Below are 22,248 nucleotides of genomic sequence, written 5' to 3' on the forward strand. Positions count from 1 at the left end.
GAATGTGCCGATGCCCCCTGGTGCAGTCCAGAAGAGCTGGCAGAACCTACCCCATCAGCTGTGGCCTGTGCCCGATACTGGCAGAACGACATCTGAGATTGCTACGGACTCGAAGAAGAAGACTCTCACACACACACACACACACACACACACACACACACACACACACACACACACACACACACACACACACACACACACACACACACACACACACACACACACACACACACACACACACACACACACACACACAGGACTCAGCCATCGCTCTTCCACTACCATCTTGAGAATATATTAACAGTTTGTCTGCAGGAGGAGAAGTCAGTGAGTCCAACATGACTGTATCTGAGGTAAGTCGACATTCTGTTATTTATATTAACATATATGTTATTTTATTTATTTCTATAAAAAGGTTGGAAAAACGAAGTACAAGCAAAGTTTTACAGTGAAAAATGTTATCTCGACACTTCAACTTTATGGTAGATTTCTAATTAATTCCCTGTGAATTGTACGTGATAATTAACATTTAAACCTCATCTTTAACATTTCTACTCAATTTATTCTCAAAATGTCAACATTATTCCCCACAATTCACACTTATTCTTGACTTGTAATCAAATGTCTCTTTTACTCAATATTTCTACTTTATTCCCCTACATTTTAAATTCAACTTAATTATTGACGTTTTAACTTTATTGAAACACAAACAAACAGCTGCATTTTTTAACCTGTTGAACCCCATCACGCATCATCTGCAGGAAACAGCGTCTGAGGGCTTCTTAATATTTAATAAACTATGAATGTTTTATATCCATGTAATGGGGAGAAACTCAGCTAACTGATCTTTTTTTCTTTTTTTTGCAAAAAACCCACTAACGCTCAGCCTCTGAATTAGCCACGAGCGAAAAAATGCTAAGGGCGTGTGCACAGAAACTCACTCATAACACCCTTATTACTTATCGTAACTGAAAATCCAACTCATCGACTAGCATTGTGAGAGTACACAGAATCGATGGGTGTATATATCATCACTCTATGATAAGAACTCGCCACTTTATAAACAAAAACAGACATCACAACACGTGGCGCTAGGTAGCTAAAACGGCGATATGGCTTACCTTTGTCGTTGTCTGATCAAAAGTTGTCTTCAATGGCATTAAAACAATAAAAACGTTAAAGGCAGGGAAATAAAATATAACATACTTTAAACAAGTCCATGAATTTGATGCTGAACTAACTGTGGACATCATAGCAGGTATTTAGTGGTTTTCTGTTATATTTCATAATTTCGGAGGGTATTTAAAGTGGAAATGTGTGTTTTTTTCCGCCGCAGTAAGCTGATCTCTTGTAAAGGTCAAAAGTCAGGAGGACATAAAGTGTGTATGTACCGATAAACACGGACAAACTGTTCTGGACGGAGGATTTATCAGTGTGTGTGTGTGTGTGTGTGTTTGTGTGCAAATGATTAAGAAGTTATTGAAGAAATTGATGCATTATTGATAAGATTATGAAAGACAGCTGATTGGATTATTCATGAGACCAGATAATAAAGCTGCCCAAGTTCCACACAAACCTACACACCTACACACACACACACACACACACACACACACACACACACACACACACACACACACACACACACACACACACACACACACACACACACACACACACACACACACACACACACACACTCTAAAGTTTTCCAAACCTCTCCCCCTCCAGATGTCGTGGCGCTCGTCTTTCCGATGCTCAAAGTTTCGTCACGTTTTGGGAAGCCTTCCAATAAGGAGCACAGCTACTACGGGGTGCCAATCACACGTGGTGTCCATGACAACCTCTACTGCTCAGCCAATCCCTGCTTCATCGCCGTGGTGACGGAGTGCGAAGGGGGCGGGGCCTTCCTGGTGCTGCCCCTCCACCACGTGAGAATTCTGTTGAAAAGATAAAATATTAGACTAAAAGAAGTACAAATATTGGTTGATACAAACAGAACACACACAGAAAATCATGAATATGGTAAAAGATAATATTTGTTATGTATTTTGCTGGGATATTATTATTGGTAGTATGTTATTTTTATAATATAAGCTAAAGGCGGCTAATATTGGACTATAAAGGAACTACAGCACAGTCACATGACTTCACATCACCACCGCTAAGCTAAAGGCGGCTAATGTTGGGATATAAAGGAACTACAACACAGTCACATGACTTCACGTCACCACCGCTAAGCTAAAGGCGGCTAATGTTGGGATATAAAGGAACTACAACACAGTCACATGACTTCACGTCACCACCGCTAAGCTAAAGGCGGCTAATGTTGGGATATAAAGGAACTACAACACGGTCACATGACTTCACGTCACCACCGCTAAGCTAAAGGAGGCTAATGTTGGGCTATAAAGGAACTACAACACGGTCACATGACTTCACGTCACCACCGCTAAGCTAAAGGCGGCTAATGTTGGACTATAAAGGAACTACAGCACAGTCACATGACTTCACGTCACCACCGCTAAGCTAAAGGTGGCTAATGTTGGGCTATAAAGGAACTACAGCACGGTCACATGACTTCACGTCACCACCACTAAGCTAAAGGAGGCTAATGTTGAGCATGATGACGTTTAGTCGTCTCATTTACACACTCGTTAGCATCCTCCGTTTTTAAATCCACCAGTGAGGTATTTACTGACGTATTTTATGTCGTGGAACAAAAGTCTCTTCAGCTTGTGTTAACCACAGACCTTATTTCAGGCAAACAACCAAACACACATTCAGAAAACCATTGACTTCCAAACCAGGGGACAGGAAGTGATAATACTATCAATATCAAATAATGTCAATATCAAATAAGTCAATACTGTGGGTATTGTCCACAGCATTGACTGTTATATTGTTGACAGTTCTGCTGTTTAAGTGGCCGTGTCAGACCTGACCTTTACCTCACCTACCTCTATTAAGCTTACCATTGATAAAAATATGCTAAATTGGCTGTGAATGGAAAGGATGTATGTTTCCTTCATGTTGTTTCAGGCATATGAAACCAGGCATGTGAAACTAGACAGAACCTTCTGAACTTTTGACCTATGCACATTAAACATTCTAGATGGTGCAATAAAAGCCTAAAAGTTCCAGATACCATTCAGAGAAGGCGCTTGTGGTTTTAGACACATTGAGAGCGGTTACAGCGGGTATGAAGACAATGAGGCATAGGATGCAGGCGGCCTACGCACAGATTTGAATCAACTTCCTGGGCCAGCGAATCGTAGAGCCAAGCTGTCCTTATTTGTCTCTGTTAATAAATGAAGTCTCTGTTAATGAATTAAAGTATAAAGTTTGCATATTTGAAATAGAAATGTTTAAAGAAAATTATTTGATTCTAAAAACATGACATTGACAATGTGTTCTGCTTCCATGAAAAATGTTCATATTCCCTCTCTTTAAAATTACATGTCAGTACTATAAGTTTGTATTTGTTTAATTTTTAAACCTTACATTTTTTAATGTTCAATAATTAAAAGTTGAACAGTTGTGACCTCCTTCTGACTGAAAGAGAGAAAGGGGGAGACCATCTGATGCAGAGAGGGAGGAGGAAGAGGACTATAAAGAAGGATGGAGAAGAAGGAACGAGACATTTGACTTGTGAACCTGTTGCTATTGTATGACTTGGTGTCTTTGTTATTTTTTAAGGGTTCTTTTAATCCTCCATTTTTGTTAAAACCTTAATAAAACCGGTTTGTACTTTGTACATTTCGACCCAACTCCTGGTCTCTCTCTCATGGTTTCTGAAAGTATCTGCTTGGTCTTAGAGTGAGGTAAGAACACCCTTCCGTGGAAAAGGCTCACATTAGTTGATCATTTGGATTTAAATTGTTTAAGGGGAATATAAACTCTGCTAAGGTTAAACTATAGTTTCACATTGGTTGAGGTGGTTGAGGTGGTTTTGATGAATGTTGAAATATGACATATGCTCTGCTGATGTGGTAATATCACTGCTGTGACATTAATGTTTGACTATGGCTGTGTTTGATATTACATTTGCATTGTTTTGATTGATATATTTGGGGATCAAGAGAGGGTGGGGTAAGGGACTGTGGGTTCTGAAGCTGCCCTAATTACCAGGGAGTCTCCCATTAACATTATATTACATTACATTACATGTCATTTGTTAGACGCAATACTGTGGTCAATCCCCACAGGAGCAATTTGGGGTGAAGTGTCTTGCCCAGGGACACAACAACATGCAGAGGGACTCGAACTTGGTACCCCCTGATTTGAAGTCCAGCACTCTATCCACTGACCCACAGCCGCCCTAACAGAGGGATTCTCCTCCAGGCGGGGCCGGCGCCACGAGGGGGCAAAAGGGGGCATTGCCCCCTCAGTTGTATTCTTTGCCCCCTCACTTTGAGCATCATTCATCCATCAAAAAGTACAATAAATGTCACAATTATGAAATAACTTTAAATAATTATCTTCCCCAATACACGTTACTATGTCTAGATCAGATATGTGGGCAGGCAGTCAAGCAACGTGTAAAAAAGCCTCAACCCCAAGTGAGCTTGTAGTCTTAATTAATGTTAGCGTGTGTGCTTAGCTGTAAACACAGTCGGATGTGTGACCAAAACGTCCCTGTTTCCGGTGGCCGGTACCCGGTTGAAACTGCAGAAAATGTTCCCGTTTTTGAATGTGCGTTAAAAAACATAGAGCAAGGTGAAATAAAATGTTACATGTCAGTAAAAACAGAGTAACAGTGTTGTGCCTGTTTGTAGCGTTAGTATATTTCTTCTTCTACTACTTCTTCTTCTACCTCTTCTTCGTCTTCTTCTAATTCAATGTACCTGCCCACGAAATATTGGATAAAAGAAACTCGGCTAGTAGTGTCAACTAAATCCATACTATTACAACAAAAGTGCTTTAAACGAGGTAAGTTACGAATTTATGTTCTCATTCGCCAAGTGTGGGATTGAATCAAGCGGCAAACTCTGGGGAAGAGCCGGGACGCCAATACGGAAGTGCCACAAACTGCAGTTCATATATTGGCCGATAGGCGATGACTGCAGAAAGGTGCAATTTCCATAGACCCCCATGTTAAAAAGCCCAATTTCACAGCAGATACAAGCCCTGGCTGCAATACATTTTATTATAGATATAGTTAGATTCCACCTTCATGATTATGAATCTGTGAGTGAATTGTTTTCTAACATGACCCTTTTATTTATATTAGGTCTTAAAGTTTTTGCATAAATTAGGGCGTGGTCACATTGAGTGACAGCTCTGTCAAGTGACTGCTGCTGTTAGCTTCTTGTCTCTCTGCTAGCTGCTCCGTCTCCGTGAAGCTACAGGGACTCTGCCTGCCCAGTTCATCCAGGGAACACAACTTGACCCCGGCCGTGTTTGTTTGTTCTTCATGCTTATATATGGGACTATTGTGACTCGCTCTGCGGTTAAAACAGACGGTGCATGAATGCCGTTTTGCGGTAAGTGAAATTCGAGTACTTTATTTATGTGTTTATGATACGTAATGAATGTTAAGGCTTGGGTTAGCGTGTAAGCGAGTGGTAGCTACATCGGTGCTAACGATGCTAATCTTAGCCTCCAAGTTAATTTAAAACCATAGACTGTATATATAAAGGTTAAAACGAAATAGACAAGTGTTAAGCGTTAAGTGGGATAATACTGTAGAACAAAAGGCTTCTGTTTGAGGTTGATAAAATAAGGTCATCCTTGTAACTTAGAGAGATATTTTATTATGTAGGTAGGAACTTTATGCATCGCTTAGGTTAATTTAAATTGGCTATGCTCAAGTATGTAGACAAGCTAACGTCGAAGTAGTGTATGTGAAATCAACCTCACAATAAGATGTGTGTATATTACAATTATTAATGTCATATTTCAAGATGATTACTTAGATATTACAATATGGTTGGTTGAGCTGGAGTTCATTATTGAGCTTACACGTTAACGTCACAGTCATCTGAAGAACGAACCCAAACGTTGTTGTTTTTATTAATTGCATTACCAAATTGGTATCAAATAAATAGTAAGCATTGGTAACACAACTTCCAAAGTTACAGTAAAATAAAAAGGACCCTGACTCGGACAATACACAATCCAACATGTTCAACAGAAGAGAATAAGTTATATTGTTTGTACACATGGTTCTTTACATATATATCTGTTTGTTTAAAGTGTGCAGGTGATGCAGACAGGCTGGACCAGAGAGTGAGAGACAGAACTGGACTCCTCACAGCAGTGAACTTCAGCACAGGTACAAATACTCTTTTTTCATACTGTACAAAGAATCAAGAAAGATATTGGTTTAAATAAATGAAGTATTGACTTTAATACACTGATATACATTCCATTAAACAATACTAAATACTAGATCACCTACACATCAGTGAAGTTGAGGGTTTTTTCCATGCAAAGGGTTACATTTAGATGTTAACAAGCAATATGACTGTCAGCTTTCTAATTTAAGGTATTGAAGGCAAAGCTATTTAACGCATAGTGAGAACTGCTATTTATCTCTCAATATTGTCTGTAAAAACGTGGTAAAAGTTATTCTTTCAGTGAGACAACAGAGCAAGCTTCTACAGTTGCACTAAGTTTTGATAACAGTTCAATATTATTTTGATAATAAAATACATTTCAATGTTGATGAATTTCATACTGTTCATTCATAATCTGATTGTCTTTGTAGCTCACTGTTGAAATAAATAAAAACATTACAATTACAAAATAATTATATCTACAGCCCCTAAACACAAACACACCTCTTTCATAAATAACACACTTGTTCTGCAATAATATGCTTTATGTTTCCTGTAATTTTTGTTAGGAAAGGACATGCCTGAAAGACACGACTCAACATTTTCTCCTTCTCTGAGGGTTAAGAAAAACATCCAATAGGAAAATTAAAAGCTGATGTTATGAGATGTTAAGACCAGTACAGGACATTCACTAAGAAACCATTTTTATTGTGAAAACACAGTCAGCTGATCGAATGCACCTATTTCCACATCTACACTCCATCAGCTGATTAATTCTATTTGCCTCACTTCATGAGCTTCACAACATGTACCTTGTACCGCAGAGTTTGCAACGCAAATAAATGGGGCCAATCTTCAGTCAGATGTGAATGTGTAATCTAACATTTTCAGTAAGAATAATGGACAAAAGGAGTGCAAATACAAATTCAATTTATTGAAATGTGAACCAAAAGTTAATCAAACATGTTTTAAATAAAAAGCACATATGGACAGAAGGTGTAAACCTATTAAATGTATAAGTAAACACATTTAGTCAAATAAAGTGACAGACAAGGCCTGTGCAGGTGGTATCAGCTATGCATGGGCTCCTCCATCAGGTCTGGTCCTCACAGAGGAAAGACCCTCAGTCCTCTCCAAACCAACAGACTGGACGTCCATCACACGGAGGTTTCTCTCTGAAGTCTCTGCAGCTCTCTGGACACCACGCTGTCTCAATCCGTCCACACTGAATATGAGAGGGGAAAAATGAAAATAATAAATGCTTTAGACAATAAGAAATATAAAGTTGACTGTTGAGTTGCTCAGTTTTTTTAGATTGTCAATACTATTACTGTATAACTAATATCTCAGGTTAAGAGGCACCTTCAAATAAAGATTGGTCTTTAAATACATTTTGTCTTTTGAATTGTTTGTCTAAAGTCAAGGATCTAGAACTGGTACTTGTAGTTTTAATGATACAGTCTGGTTATAATGCTGTTTGGAGGAGGCCTCACAGGTAAGAGCACTAACTAGCTATCATCACATGTACCTTAGCTTAACTTAAATGTATTAAACGTATAATTAAGTGATGGCAAAATATAAATAACTAATGTCATGCAAACATATTAATATTTTGCTTGATTCCAGTGTTTAATTTAGCACATTGCATACAAACGTCAAGGGATTTTAAGATTCTGAAGTATTATGCTAAAAACTCAACTTAGATTATTATTTATAGTTTTGCTGAATAGTCTCATGTCCGCTTACCTTAGAAACGTACAATGCGACGGCAACTCTGCAGATGGTGAGCATGTTAGCTTAGCTTGGTAGCTTCAGCTAGCTCTGGAAGTTCCAGCTCGGAGGCAGCAGGTCCCGCCTCGGCTCCGCCTCTTTGTCCTTATTTGGAGCCGGCGGGAGTTAGACTCTGACGCCACTGTCGAGCCGTTAGTGGCCGACTCCGCCTACTAAGGGCTTCTCGGCAACTCTGCAGAATCCTATGGGTGACGTCACGGACCCTACGTCCATTTATATATACAGTCTATGGATTGAATATTAAATTAGTTTAGATTAGATTTATTGTCCCCAGGGGGAAATTCATGTTCACAGCTCTGTGAAAACAATATGAAATCACCAAAAAATAAGACAGACAACTACAGATAGCACCACACACGATGGTTACTTGTTATTATTTAGGGCTGCCTGTATGGATCAGGTTGTTGCCAAGGCGATCCCTTTTACTATAATAATAATATGATATGTATTAAATAAACCGTATTGGTACAATGAGCGACATCTAGTGGCGGATTTTGGAACATTGATTTGATTTTCTCATGGCAGTTAGACTCTAGAGACAAACCAGGGGACTTTATGTTTAATCTGTGTCTGTCCATTTGGTGTAGTATTTGATCCAATATTAGATTTGGTTTATATATTAGTCACTTTCTTATGAAATGCCAGGTTTTAGGCCTTAGTTTGAACATTCAATCCTGAAAATAAAAAATCAACCAGATAATTTGTTCTTTAATCCTGATATAGAGTAGATAGTAAATAAGTAAATCTGATAGGAAGACGAGTTAAGGGATAGAGGAGAAAAGGTTATGGTATAATTACAGAGCCTGTCAATTTATAAATTGAGGAAATCAATGTTAGTCTGTTAACCAAAGTGCAGCCATCTAATAATGTTCTATCTATTATTAAATATCAGAGGAAAGGAACAGAACGAGAGGGGTGAACCTACTACACTACACACACCGTTCTGCTATCCTAGCGGTCGGACATCCGTGGCTGGAGTGCCTAAAATAGGGATACGACGGGTAGTTTGGTGTTAGAGGCCACGCTGTAAATGCCCCCCTAAAAAGATTACGTTGATCTTGCGTGTAGATTCTGGGGGCTTTAGTCCTAAAAAGATTGGACGGCCGTTCACCGGAGCCTTATCAGCACCGGAGTTCGGTATCGGAGACGGCCTAGATATTAACGTTAGTTTTATCAAATATGTCCAATATGTGTAATATGTAATGTAAATCACTTTGAGCACTTGAAAAAGCGCTTTAATAAAAAATCGAATTCATTATTATTATTATAAATTCCTGCGTTACTCTTTTGTTTCCCTGCTCTCAGACGGGCCGGGTGGACCCTCAGCACCCGAGGGTCTGCGGCCACAGAGGAAGAGTTCTATAGTTATTTTTAACTATATTTTAATATTTCCTTTAAATATTCGTAAGAACTAATTGTTTCCGTGTACCATTAAAATGTCGATTTGTGTTTTGTAGATACGTGTTAGACGACCAGTACACCAGCTCATCGGGCGCCAAGTCCCGGTGAAGTGGTCGCCTCCCGAAGTCTTTAACTTCTGCAAATACAGCAGCAAGTCCGACGTCTGGTCCTTCGGTACGTTCACTTTCACATCAACATCGCAAAGATTCACAAAATCAAGGGCTAGCATCCAGACATGACATACAGGCAGCGTATCTTAGTGTTTGCTAAAATATATATATGAGGGCTGAATTTTTAGCTGAATTCAACTAGGTGGATATTTTGTATTAAATTGAACAACTACCGAGACAAAGTGCAAAATGTGGTGCAACAATTACTATGTATTTAGGAATATGTAGTGACATACGAACATGATATGCTACATGGTACAGTATGGGCTAAGGTATATTATATGGTAGAAATATGATACTGCATGAAGATAAGATTTATAGTATGGATATTAGTAAAATAAAGTACTTACGTAGACGTGCACGAACTGACCGATAACATTACATTGCATTCTCGCTAAAAACCGAACCAAATGAAGTCCCTATAGTGAATTATTCTATATAATACTGATTTTAAAAAGAACCAAGTAGGGTCAAGATGTTTTAATTGGAAAAATGTGTCATTAGGTGATTAAATGTGCAGAAGAAATACCACCTTGTTTTCATATTTTACCATTTATTCATTCAAGCTTCGGCAAAGTTTCAACAAATTAAGCTTCGGACTCATTGTTTGTTTGTTTGTTTGTTTGTTTTGTTTCCAGCCGTTTTGATGTGGGAGGTTTTCACCGAGGGTCAGGGCTGGACTGGCCATCTGGCATACCGGGCATTTTCCCGGTGGGCCGACGTGCCTTTTGGGCCGACACGTCAATTTTTTTTTTTCTGAAGTCACGGCCCATAAGACGGGTAGATTGGCCCTCTGTTTAAATGTTTTTAGTAATTGACACTGGGCCGGCCCAATCAAATCTTTAATCACCTCCCCCTTTGGGCCGCTCGGTGTGCATCATTAAATCATGCCCCCAGGAGGTGAGCCGGCCGTTGAAGCTAAACTGCCTTTTTTTTCGAGGCAAGAAAAAAGCAGGCCCTTCGTGCTGATGTTGCCGCTTGTGTCAAAATAACCGACATGTTTAGTACAGGTGCAGGTCCATCTTCAGCACCCGTGGCCGATATTGGTGGTGAGGAAGATGATGAGAGGGAGAGAGATCAGCGCGAGTGGGGAGAGGGAGGAGAACTCGCGGTAAGTAGAAGCTAAGAAAATTAGGAAAAGATTATTATTAAGGTTATGATACTCTGTAGTTCTGGAACCCATTAATATCCCCTTGATGAAGCACTAATAAGACACATATTATTAGAGAAACATTCGTTAGCCTACAAGCTAGTAAGCTGGCTTTTTTAGGTTTTCCCTGGCAAGTTAAAATATAGCTTAATGGGACTCTGATACGTTGTCTCATTGAAAGAATGTCATTATTTTGTTAACCACCATTCATGAACAATTACTGTCAGATGGCAGCTTGTTTTGTTTAGTTTATTTACTTATGTGGTTATAAGGGCAACAGTGGTCTTTTGGGACCTGAACAAAATGTTTATAATCAGCTTTTTGTGGTAGTTTTGATTGACAATATATAGAATGAATAATATAGAAATAGATTAAAAAATGGAGGCACACATGTAGCTTTGACCATTAACTGTGTGGTATTGTTATGTCAATGCCTATTTGTATGGACCTCTATCAGGGACCAAAGAGGTCACCTGCATCCTTTTTGACTCTCCCAAAGCCCCCCAACTACACACACACACACACACACACACACACACACACACACACACACACACACACACACACACACACACACACACACACACACACACACACACACACACACACACACACACACACACACACACCGAGGAATGGACGCTGGACATAGTGCCCCTCTCCACAACAAGCATTCATTTGAGTTATTTCAGTCTAGTATATAAGTTACTTTGTGTGTACAGTATATATATATACAGTATATATATCTTGCTAGTTGTGTACTTTTGTAATTTATGTGGGTTTTCTGTCAAATGTTGCTTCAACTCTCTTTGTAAATTTAAATCTGTCTCTTTCAAACCTATTCTCAGGAAAAAAAATAAAGACAGTGGATAGTATTTTTGGTTAAGCCTGTGTTCCTTCAGTTCTGTGTGCTCTGTGAGGTTCTGAGAAACCAGCCGCCTAAGACTTGCACTATAGCCCCTTGCGTGCGTCAATCAATCAATCACATTTTATTTATATAGCCCAATATCACAAATTACAATTAGTCTCAGAGGGCTTCACAGTGTGTACAGGTACGACATCCTCTGTCCTTAGACCCTTGCAGCGCTCAAGGAAAAACTCCCCAAAACAGACCCCACAATTAACAGTGGAAAGTAGGAAGAAACCTCTGTGAGAGCAACAGAAGAGGGATCCCTCTCCCAGGACGGACAGACGTGCAATAGGTGTCGTGTGTACAGATGAAAAAGGCGATACAATTACAGCGATTAAAAAAAGGATGGAAAAATTAAATGAAAGCGTCAATGTATATAAAAAAGATGCCGTCGACTCATCCTGTAGACTCATCTGGTCCTATCTCTATTGTGTTGTCATAGAAAGGGGAGGCAGGGCACTATGGGGTCCCCCCCCCCTAAATTCACTAGAAGTCATCATTTAAGGGGTTATTTAAAAAAAATTCTTCTGGGGGGGGCATACCCCACCAGACCTCCCTATTAGTGCTCGGTCACTGTTCGCTTTGTGAGAGGGTTTGAAGGTCTAATTTCTAATGATTGATAGTTACACATACTTGTGGTATGTATTAGTTTTGTTTGCCCCTGGTACGTAAAAAGGATAATAATAGCGTTTTTTTATATTATACTGACTTATTCTTCTTGTCAGGAACCGCTACTATTCGTTTGTTTTATGGATTTGGGCCGGTCTGGGTCTAAATGCCAGGGCCGATTTGCAGTCCCAGTCCAGCCCTGCCGAGGGTCGCATGCCATTCGAACAGAGTCAGAACCACGAGGTCGTTACCTTGGTAACCAAAGGTCACCGCCGCTACAGGCCGAAAATGGCGACGCCCACAATCTATGACATCATGCAGCTCTGCTGGCACGAGGTGAGAGCCCAGAGACTCAACCTTTTTTTTATCCTAATATACTGGGAGTTTTAAGGTTTTTAAGATACTTTTAAATTCAACTTGTGTAGTGAAGTGTAGACTGCCAGTGGTGTAAAGTAACTAAGTACATTTACTCAAGTACTGTTCTTAAGTACACATTTGAGGTACTTGTACTTAACTTGAGTATTTCCATTGTATGCTACTGTGTACTTCCACTCCACTACAGATCAGAGGTACATTATGTACTTTTACTCCACTACATTTATTTAATACCTTTAGTTACTTTACAGATTTGGATGAATGATGTGGAATATAAGCAACAATAGAATAAGACTTGAGTTACACCTGGAGTACATTTACATTTAACATTTCTGATTTAAGGAAAAAATAAGTTTATTATACTATTTTTGCGTTAATTTATTTGATTCTATTTCTTGTTTTTTACTTGTGACGGTCTGAATAGAAGCTAAATTAGTTTCTAGTAGAAGGCTTTGATGAAAACAGAAATGGATCCAGTTCATTGTTGACAAATGCACCAACAATAATAACACGTATTAACACTGTGTTATGTCAAACCACTTTTATATATCTGAATATCTTTGTCTCAGAGACCGGAGGAGCGTCCATCTTTCGCTCAGCTCTGCTTGATGATCTCCGACGCTCTGGAGGCTGATGCCCCGCCCCCAAACTGATCAACCGACCAATCAGCTGCTCCCACCATCCCTGGGGGCCATGATGGTCCCAAACTCCCACCATTCACCTCACTGTTATTGTTTAATTTACTAACAATAACACAGAGAAGACGTTGTAATAGATTGGTGCAGGAATGAGTTCTAAAACCCTGTTTCCTGTTTCCTTGTCAACGGTTTTCTGAATGTGTTTTTATTCTGAAATAAGGTCTGTGGTTAACACAAGCTGAAGAGATTAGTATTGTACGACATTAACTACAAAAGTAAATACCCCACTGGTGAATTTAACGACAGCGGTTGCTAACAATTGTCCAAATGAGACGATTAAACATCATCAAGCCCAACATTAGCCGCCTATAGCTTAGCGGTGGTGACGTGAAGTCATGTGACCGTGCTGTAGTTCCTTTATAGCGTTAGATTTTTACTTCAGAAATCATAAAGTGGTGTTGACATGTGGAGAATATCCTTCTGAACTAAACGTGTAAGTATCATAAACGTTTGTTTGACACAGAGATTATTTTCTACCATAATTCGAAAATCCAATGGAAATTCCCATTGAACCATGAGATGCTGCCTTCAGGGTCGGACTACAGAAAACGACATTCTTGCACCACTCTACGGTGCTTACATCGTCTAGAACTGACAAATCAGATGAAGCGGATTGACCACTCACTCATAATCATCCACCAATCACGTTTGTCTATCTATTCATGTATAATAAACTCACAAATCAATACTTATATTCTTTTTTAATTTGCTTCGCTGCCGGCACGAATAGATTTGATGCAAAATATTTGCAGGCGAGTATTTTGCATTATTGCGTCATCCTGTCTATAAAGGTCTTTAAACTGAAGCTGTGTCCATGAAATAAAACACTGCTCATGTTGAATTGTAGTCTCTTTTTCTGTTAGGCAATGTACAAATATTCTGTAAAAGAAGTAAAGGACCATTCAACGCACCTTTCTGAATAAATATGGAGTCATACTGAACAAAAACACATCCATGGAAAGTCCCCGATGATGGAGGTTATTATAATATTTCTGTAGCCACACCTCCAGGGACATGTACCTTCCTTCAGACTCTCTGAGTTAATTCAGTTTCATCAGATTTCATGAAGCTCTGATCCAAGATGGTAAGTGTTTTTTTTTTTAAAACTTTATAAGGATTATTCCTGAATTTGTTAAACTCTGGATTATTTTCTCATTTAATGGATTACTTTTAAAATGTGGAAAATTGCAGATGAGAAAATGGGAATCACAGTTTACCCAAAGTCTTAAACATTTTTTTTAAATATCATTTTCAGTTTGTACTCACATAACACATTTCCTCTGAACTAAAGATAAATAAATATAATTTAAAATATGAAATCCTTAATCCTTAATTTAGAAAAACTCCAGACACAATCGAATGTTTTCCGTGATTTATGCACTTTTACAAACGTAAGAATAACTAAATTAAACGATTATAGTTCTGCAAAAATATAAACGCTGTAATGTTATCACAAATAAAAATGATATGAAAGTTACGGCAAGTTTAAGTGAATTTTGTTACATTTCTTGTAAATCTGAATACGCGAAATAACTTGAATTATCAAGACGATGCTGCTCCCATGTTGATGCAAAACGGGTGATTCTGCAAACTTTTACTGAAAATACTTTAAGTAGCTTTTGCTGACAATGCTTCTGTACTTTTTCTCAAGTAAAGTTCCTAAAACAGGACTTTTAGGGAGTATTTTATTGTATTACTGCTTCATGACGATGTGAAATGTGAAAAAATAACACTTTATTTTATTTATTTATTTGTATTAACCAGCAAATCTACAAGCAGTTTTTCTAACGGAAATTTATCCCAGATTTAATCCATTCCTCCAGGAAAGCCTGATTATCTTAGTGTGTACACAATGCCGAACAACAAAAGTTTAACTTGGGAATCATTAACCAGTGTGTAAAGCAATGAGTTGTAACCCAGCTAATGACTCCTAAAATAATCTCAAGAGGTTGTTATCAGTAAAATCTGTAAATACCCCACTGGTGAATACGTCATCCCTTCACCACTCTATAAGATAACATTATGATTCCTCTCCAAAAAGGTCTGGTTTGAACTGGTATCTCAAACTCTAATGTTTGATAATGCATTGTTCTTTCCCCTCCCAAAAAATACACAGTATGTGAACCTAAAAAGATGGAGTCTCCTGCCCTTTGCCACCATCCTCCTGTCCATCCACCCCACACTAACTGAAGTGGTGAATTCAATGGCTGACTGTCCTGGGTTTCTTCTTCTGGAAAAACCACCAAATGTCCCCGACGTCTTGCAGAACGGGAGGATCCTGGACCAGAACCGATATAAAGTCATTTGCCAGACCTTCAAGAACAAGCCTCGGTTTGTGACGCTCTACGACACCCGCAACAGGATACCAGTGTTTTCTGCTTACAAGTACAGAGGAGAAGAGGAGAGGGGAGGGAAATTTAAGAAACCACCTTGGAAGATAGAGCCAGAGGTTTGTTTTTCTTTCTCTGACTCAAACATTAATCAACTTTTGACTATTCAATGGCGTTTAACTCCGTCCACCAGTTTTTACACTTTAAGAGAGAGACAGCAACCTCATCAGCAACTGACAGGTTGATTAAGAAAAGTGTTTATAGCATGAGAGCAATAGATAATGGGAATATGACGTCATCAACCCTCCCACTATTTTCCAAGAGGGCGTTGCCAGATTTTCAATTTCAGGATTTAACCAGGAGATAGCGCTATATATTAAATAACTATGGCCAAACTAAGACTTAGTTTTTCACAAGAGAAAATGCAGATATTATATAAAAAACTAAACTTAAAATCTTGTTTTTAATGCCCCAAGAGCAATAAAAACACTTGTTAAAAAAAATCCTGAGTGAGGCTTTCATAAATTGCATTTAGCTGACGCTTTTATCCAAAGCGACTTACTATTTAATAAATGATAAATGATTATTCATAACAAACATGAGTGATGTGTGATTATTATTCATGCTATATACTGATATAGGGCTAAGTAAGCAATCAATCCTGCAAATTAACCCTTAGTTGTTCAATATATTTATTCAGACAATGTGAGTAGAAATACAGAAATTCTGCTCCCACCTTAGGCCAACGTTGCAATTACAACATTTCCCTAAAAACTTACCAAAACGTAAACATTTTTAAAACTCTTTCATTTCTGCTCCAGAGGCCAGGGGTTAAATTGGGATTTGATATGTGGGGGGGCTCTGTTAGAAGGTGCGACGGGGGAGGGGGGAGAGAGTTAGACGCTCATGAATTGTCAACGGGGGGGGGTTGACATCAGAGCATCGTCCTATGGGCTTAGCCCCGGACAGGTACAACAGGTATTCACTCAGAGGGGGGTACTAAATGCCACCCATTTACATGTAGACAAACAAAATCAACATACAGTAGGGGGGTGGGGGATGGTGAACGGTATGGTCAATGTTTGTAAACACAATCCCCAGGATGTGTCCTTATCAAACCAAAATAGAAAATGCAGATATTACACTCAGACATTGGAAAAGTCTATGTTAAAAAGCCTCAGTCATGTTCAGCTATGTTACTATTTATAATGTTATTGTTGTTACAACAGAAGATGTTTTTCTTTATATTGAAGTTAAATGCATCAATCTGGTGCACTTTGAGGTCAAAATTAAGAGATGTATGGATACCGCTGGAAAAAGCTGTGTGTGAAAGTTTAAATCTTCCTTATTGAGCTTTAAAACAAATGAATAACGACTATATATAATAATAAAATAAACACCGGCTGTTGTTATGCCTGCTGTAACGTTAAATTACTCCGTTCTCCGCTTAAGTAATTATGCCGTTACAAGCTTCATAGTTGTATTTATCATCTAAATTTGCCGAAACAAGTTTAATATTCTGAAAGCCAAGACTTTGTTTATTTGAAATCAGATGAAAACAAACTGTAACAGACCCTGCCGTGTTATCTTGATATTTCCGGCACAGACCCTTTCATACCGGCAATGCGCAATAGAAACAACAGGAACTGCGACAGCATAAATATGCGAACACAAACCTACAGACTGCTGGAGAAGAGATATCACAGGGGGGGGGTTGGGACACACACATTCCGATGGCCAATTAGTTTTAAACAAAGAGTATAGCCTACTCAACATAGGGGGGTGGGGGCTGGTGAACGGTATGGTCAATGTTTGTAAACACTGTGACATTTTGACTTTATTTGATCATTTCAGTTAAAAACGAATTTAGTAATTTACAGGAAAGGAGTGCACACTACTAAAGAGACACGCTACCATGGAAACCAAACAATGGTGTTGCTGTATTGAAGTCCGAGTGGAAACAGTCATATTTGGAGCGTTATGTTAGAATGAAACAGCCAGGTCGTGACTCACAAAAAAAAAGTGTTACTTCACTAACTGTAAGCTTGTCACTCAGAGTAACCTACAGTTAACTTAACTGTTGTAAAAGAAAGATCAGGGGGGGGAGAGAGCTGTGGGTGATGGGCCATTAGGTGTGTATACACACAGCTGAGAGCTGCCGTTTCATTCTGACTGTTTAAAAAACGGTAACAACGGACAATTTTTCTTGGCGGATGCATGTCAATTTAAATCAATACATACAACTATTTTTTAAATCAATAAAAACATTTTCTAAATCCATAAAAGCATTTCAATTAATATTGGGAGTCATGTCGTTACTTTGTTGAGAATGTGGCCATGTAATAAGCGGGATAATTTGCAGCGACTTGGTCATTATGGGGAAAAATAACACCCAGGGATCAAGATCCCTCCGCTACGCGGATCTTGATCTGCCTGACAAGGCTCCATTCAAATATAAATATTTTTAGTGAATTACTGAGTTTAGGCACGTTAATAACATTTTAATGAAGTTGAATACAGTATATTCATATTTGTCAGTGATTTCATGTCAATTCGGCGAACATAAACATAAATTATCGTGGTGAAGATGATGATTAAATTAGGATTAAAAATCGAGAGCCGGCTGCATTTCCTCTCGTTCGTTTTTTTCGACTAAACAACATTATTTTGTTAAATAACAACATGGTGATGTTTTGTAAATGATTACATGTCTTATTTAGCACAGACTATGATCCTATCCGTGACATATGGATCTTAACAAAGATCCGCTATACATTAGTACCAGACATACTGTACATTGTGGTGATTGACATTATTCACCCACGGAGCTATGGGTTGGGGTATTGTTCCGCACGGACATTTTAGTGAACCAGACCAGCTGTTTCCGCCGGTCTTCGCTTCCCGGGCATGAAGTTGTTTACATGTGTGTTCAGATGCTAAATAAAAGTTTAGCTTGTACTTTTGATACCCCGCCTCCGACTCCCGTCTCTCGGCACCACAACATCCAGTTTACTGTATCGAAGTTGATTTCACATGAGCTCCAGTGTGGAACCCCACTGCACCCCCTGGTGGATCAATGATCCATTGCAGCTGGCTTCACAATAATTACATTTATTTATCACGGGGGCGGTATCAAGTCAGACTGGGGGCCGGCTCTTCATCACGAACCGATCACGGGCCGATCACGGACCAATTACGGACCAATCACGACCCTCGCGTTTCAAACTGTCTGAAATAAGATGCTCCATCTGTATGCCTAATTAACAAACAAAACAAATAACCTTGGGTTTACATTTTATAGTTTTATAGCAAAATGGAAACGATGGAGAGGTAGCCAACATCAGCGGAGATGCCGTATGGGTCGGACCAATGTTATTTATTAACTTTAATTCAGTACAACAATGCTCCTCTGCTTCTGAAGAGAGCTTCTGTCGTTAAGGGCAATTATATTTCGCCATTACTTTGTTTATATTAGATGAACAACATCCAAAAGATGATCAGTGAAAGCTCGTAGATATTAAGGGCTTCTGTCGTTGTTGGATGCTATCCTCCAAAGATGGCTGCGACGCCCCAGAATGCACAGCAGCTACCATTCACTATGAATGGAATTCTTATGATAAAATGTCTGATGTAATCACTTCAGTTTGAGTTATCAAATAACTTCCTGGAAGTTTATTTTAACAGCACAAAATAAATACCACTGACTGAGCCTTCTAACTTTTGCAGCTCGAGCCGACGGCAAACCCCATCAACATGAGGAACGATGCAAACCAAAACCAGGCCAGTAACTTTGATTATTGCTCCAGTGAAAAGAAGTATAACAGGGGCCATTTATTTCCAATGAGTTATGGATTTGATGCAAATGACCGAGACTCCACCTTCACCTTGACAAACATTGTTCCACAAGTGGAGACTTTCAATGGTGGCAGCTGGGAAAAGATGGAAAAATGTGTCAAATGCATCCTGAACGAACACTGCATCAACAATAATAATCTCCCCGAAGGCTTTGTAGTGACCGGGGCAAAGCCCGGCAACACCCAACTCAAAAAAAGGGTGAATATACCATCCCTTCTCTGGTCAGCATTCTGCTGTTACAATCACAAAATGGAGAAGTGGGTGGCGGCTGCACACTGGGCCGACAATGTTCCAGAAGAACGTAAATCAAAAACAACACTTGAGCAAAAGACTTTGGTCGAACTTCATGAACAACTGGGATTTGAGGTGTTTCCTGGAACAAAGTGTCCTCTTCATGAAACTGGCCTACAAGAGGAAAAAAGTAGAAGAAGTAGAAGAAGTATTTCTGCTTCTTCTACTTCTTCTTCTTTTTGCCAATGTCTTCCCCAAACTTCAACCACATCTGCCCCTCCCACTACCACACCTAGCTTTCCCTCTTCCACCGTCTCTACCACCTTGAGCACCACTTTATCTACAACTACAGACAAAACAACAACAGTCCCTAAAACCACAACAACAACCACCACTACCACCAACACCACCACAACAACGAAAACAACAACAACAACTACAAAGAAAAAGAAAAAGAAAGACAATCCTGATGATAACAAGGGTGGTGAAGGAGGAGATGGTGGAGAGAGAGGTGCTTTAGGAGGTGGTTTCGGAATTAGTGCTTTAGGAATTGGAGCTTTAGGAATTGGTGCTTTAGGAGGAGGTGGAGGAGGTGGTGGTAATTTGCATATAACAGTTCCTACTGCTACTTCTCAAAATGCCACTACATCTGGCCATGTAGCTACCACAACAGGAATTCCTTTAACTGCTGCTATCCCCAGTTTTGCCACTAAACCTACAACTACAGAAACACCAACCGGAACAACTTCCCAAATCAGAACTAACTCCACCAATCCAAAATCTACCCCAACTATTCCTGCAACTTCCAAACCCCAAACTAACTCCACCAACCCAATGCCAACTATTCCTGCTACTTCTGAACCCAAAACTAACTCCACCAATCCAAAATCAACCACAACTATTCCTTCAAGTTCCGAACCCCAAACTAACACAACCAACCGGACACCAACGGCCTTAACTTCTCCAACTCCCGGACCCCAAACCAACACAACCAACCCTACGCCAACTATTCCTGCAACTTCTGAACCCCAAACCAACTCAACCAACCAGACACCAACACCCTTTATTCCTGAAATTATTGAACCCCAAACCAATACAACCAACCCAATGGCAACTATTCCTGCTACTTCCACACCCCAAAATAACTCCACCAATCCGACATCAACCCCAACTATTCTTGCAACTTCCGGACCCCAAACCAACACAACCAATCAGACCTCAACGGCCTTCATTCCTGAAACTACTGAACCCCAAACCAATACAACCAACCATAGGCCAACTATTCCTGCTACTTCCAAACCCCAAACTAACTCAACCACTACAACATCAACCCCAACTATTCCTGCAACTTCCGAACCCCAAACCAACACAACCAACCAGACCTCAACGGCCTTCATTCCTGAAACTACTGAACCCCAAACCAATACAACCAACCATAGGCCAAGTATTCCTGCTACTTCCAAACCCCAAACTAACTCAACCACTACAACATCAACCCCAACTAATCCTGCAACTTCTGAACCCCAAACCAACACAACCAACCAGACCTCAACGGCCTTCATTCCTGAAACTACTGAACCCCAAACCAATACAACCAACCATACGCCAACTATTCCTGCTACTTCCAAACCCCAAACTAACTCAACCACTACAACATCAACCCCAACTATTCCTGCAACTTCCGAACCCCAAACCAACACAACCAACCAGACCTCAACGGCCTTCATTCCTGAAACTACTGAACCCCAAACCAATACAACCAACCATAGGCCAACTATTCCTGCTACTTCCAAACCCCAAACTAACTCAACCACTACAACATCAACCTCAACTATTCCTGCAACTTCCGAACCCCAAACCAACACAACCAACCAGACCTCAACGGCCTTCATTCCTGACATTTCTGAATCCCAAACCAAGTCATCAGCTACTTCTTTAACCTCTTGTCTGATATGTTCGTACATTTTTTGTATACTGTTTTGCTAATACCTGATTTACAGCTAGGCTAGTACAATCCTACTGGACGATACCAATGGCAAGTGCCAGAATACAAATATTTGGATGCATTTCCTGTCTCATAACAGTGAAATTGTAGGTATCTAGGTAGTTTGGGTTGCCTTAACCCGACCATAGTTAAATTAATTGGATGCCACATGTTGAAATCACATTAAATATGTATTTGAAAATCTAACCATCTAATATGTTGTAATTAAATGTAATGTTTGAAAGAATTGTAACCCGACAATATGAATGAAATCATGTACAAATCAGCTTTTTTTTCCAAGAGCTTTAAAATCTCCACTTCCGACATCTAGTGGAAAAATAAAATCAATACAAATCCGAATTGTTTTTGATTTATTTGGTCAATTCAATTTTGCTAATCATAGCTTTAAAGAAAAGGTGTGCTTTGCATATATTAAGAGGGAGATGGAGAATGTCTAATTATT

At 39.4% G+C, this 22,248-nt stretch overlaps 1 protein-coding gene across 1 annotated transcript; it reads left to right on the top strand.

Moving 5' to 3' along the window:
* The first annotated feature begins 1,754 nt into the window (after nucleotides 1-1,754).
* LOC117469850 (tyrosine-protein kinase Tec-like) lies at nucleotides 1,755-14,226 on the top strand. Its single transcript, XM_034114307.1, has 6 exons — nucleotides 1,755-1,931; nucleotides 9,378-9,407; nucleotides 9,530-9,647; nucleotides 10,282-10,311; nucleotides 12,521-12,648; nucleotides 13,257-14,226. The coding sequence occupies exons 1-6, from the start codon at nucleotides 1,755-1,757 to the stop codon at nucleotides 13,338-13,340; spliced, it is 567 nt and encodes a 188-aa protein (XP_033970198.1). The 3' UTR covers nucleotides 13,341-14,226.
* The last annotated feature ends 8,022 nt before the right edge of the window (nucleotides 14,227-22,248 follow it).

The sequence above is a fragment of the Trematomus bernacchii genome, unplaced genomic scaffold (genome assembly GCF_902827165.1).
Source record: "Trematomus bernacchii unplaced genomic scaffold, fTreBer1.1, whole genome shotgun sequence".
NCBI classification, from domain to species: Eukaryota; Metazoa; Chordata; class Actinopteri; order Perciformes; family Nototheniidae; genus Trematomus; species Trematomus bernacchii.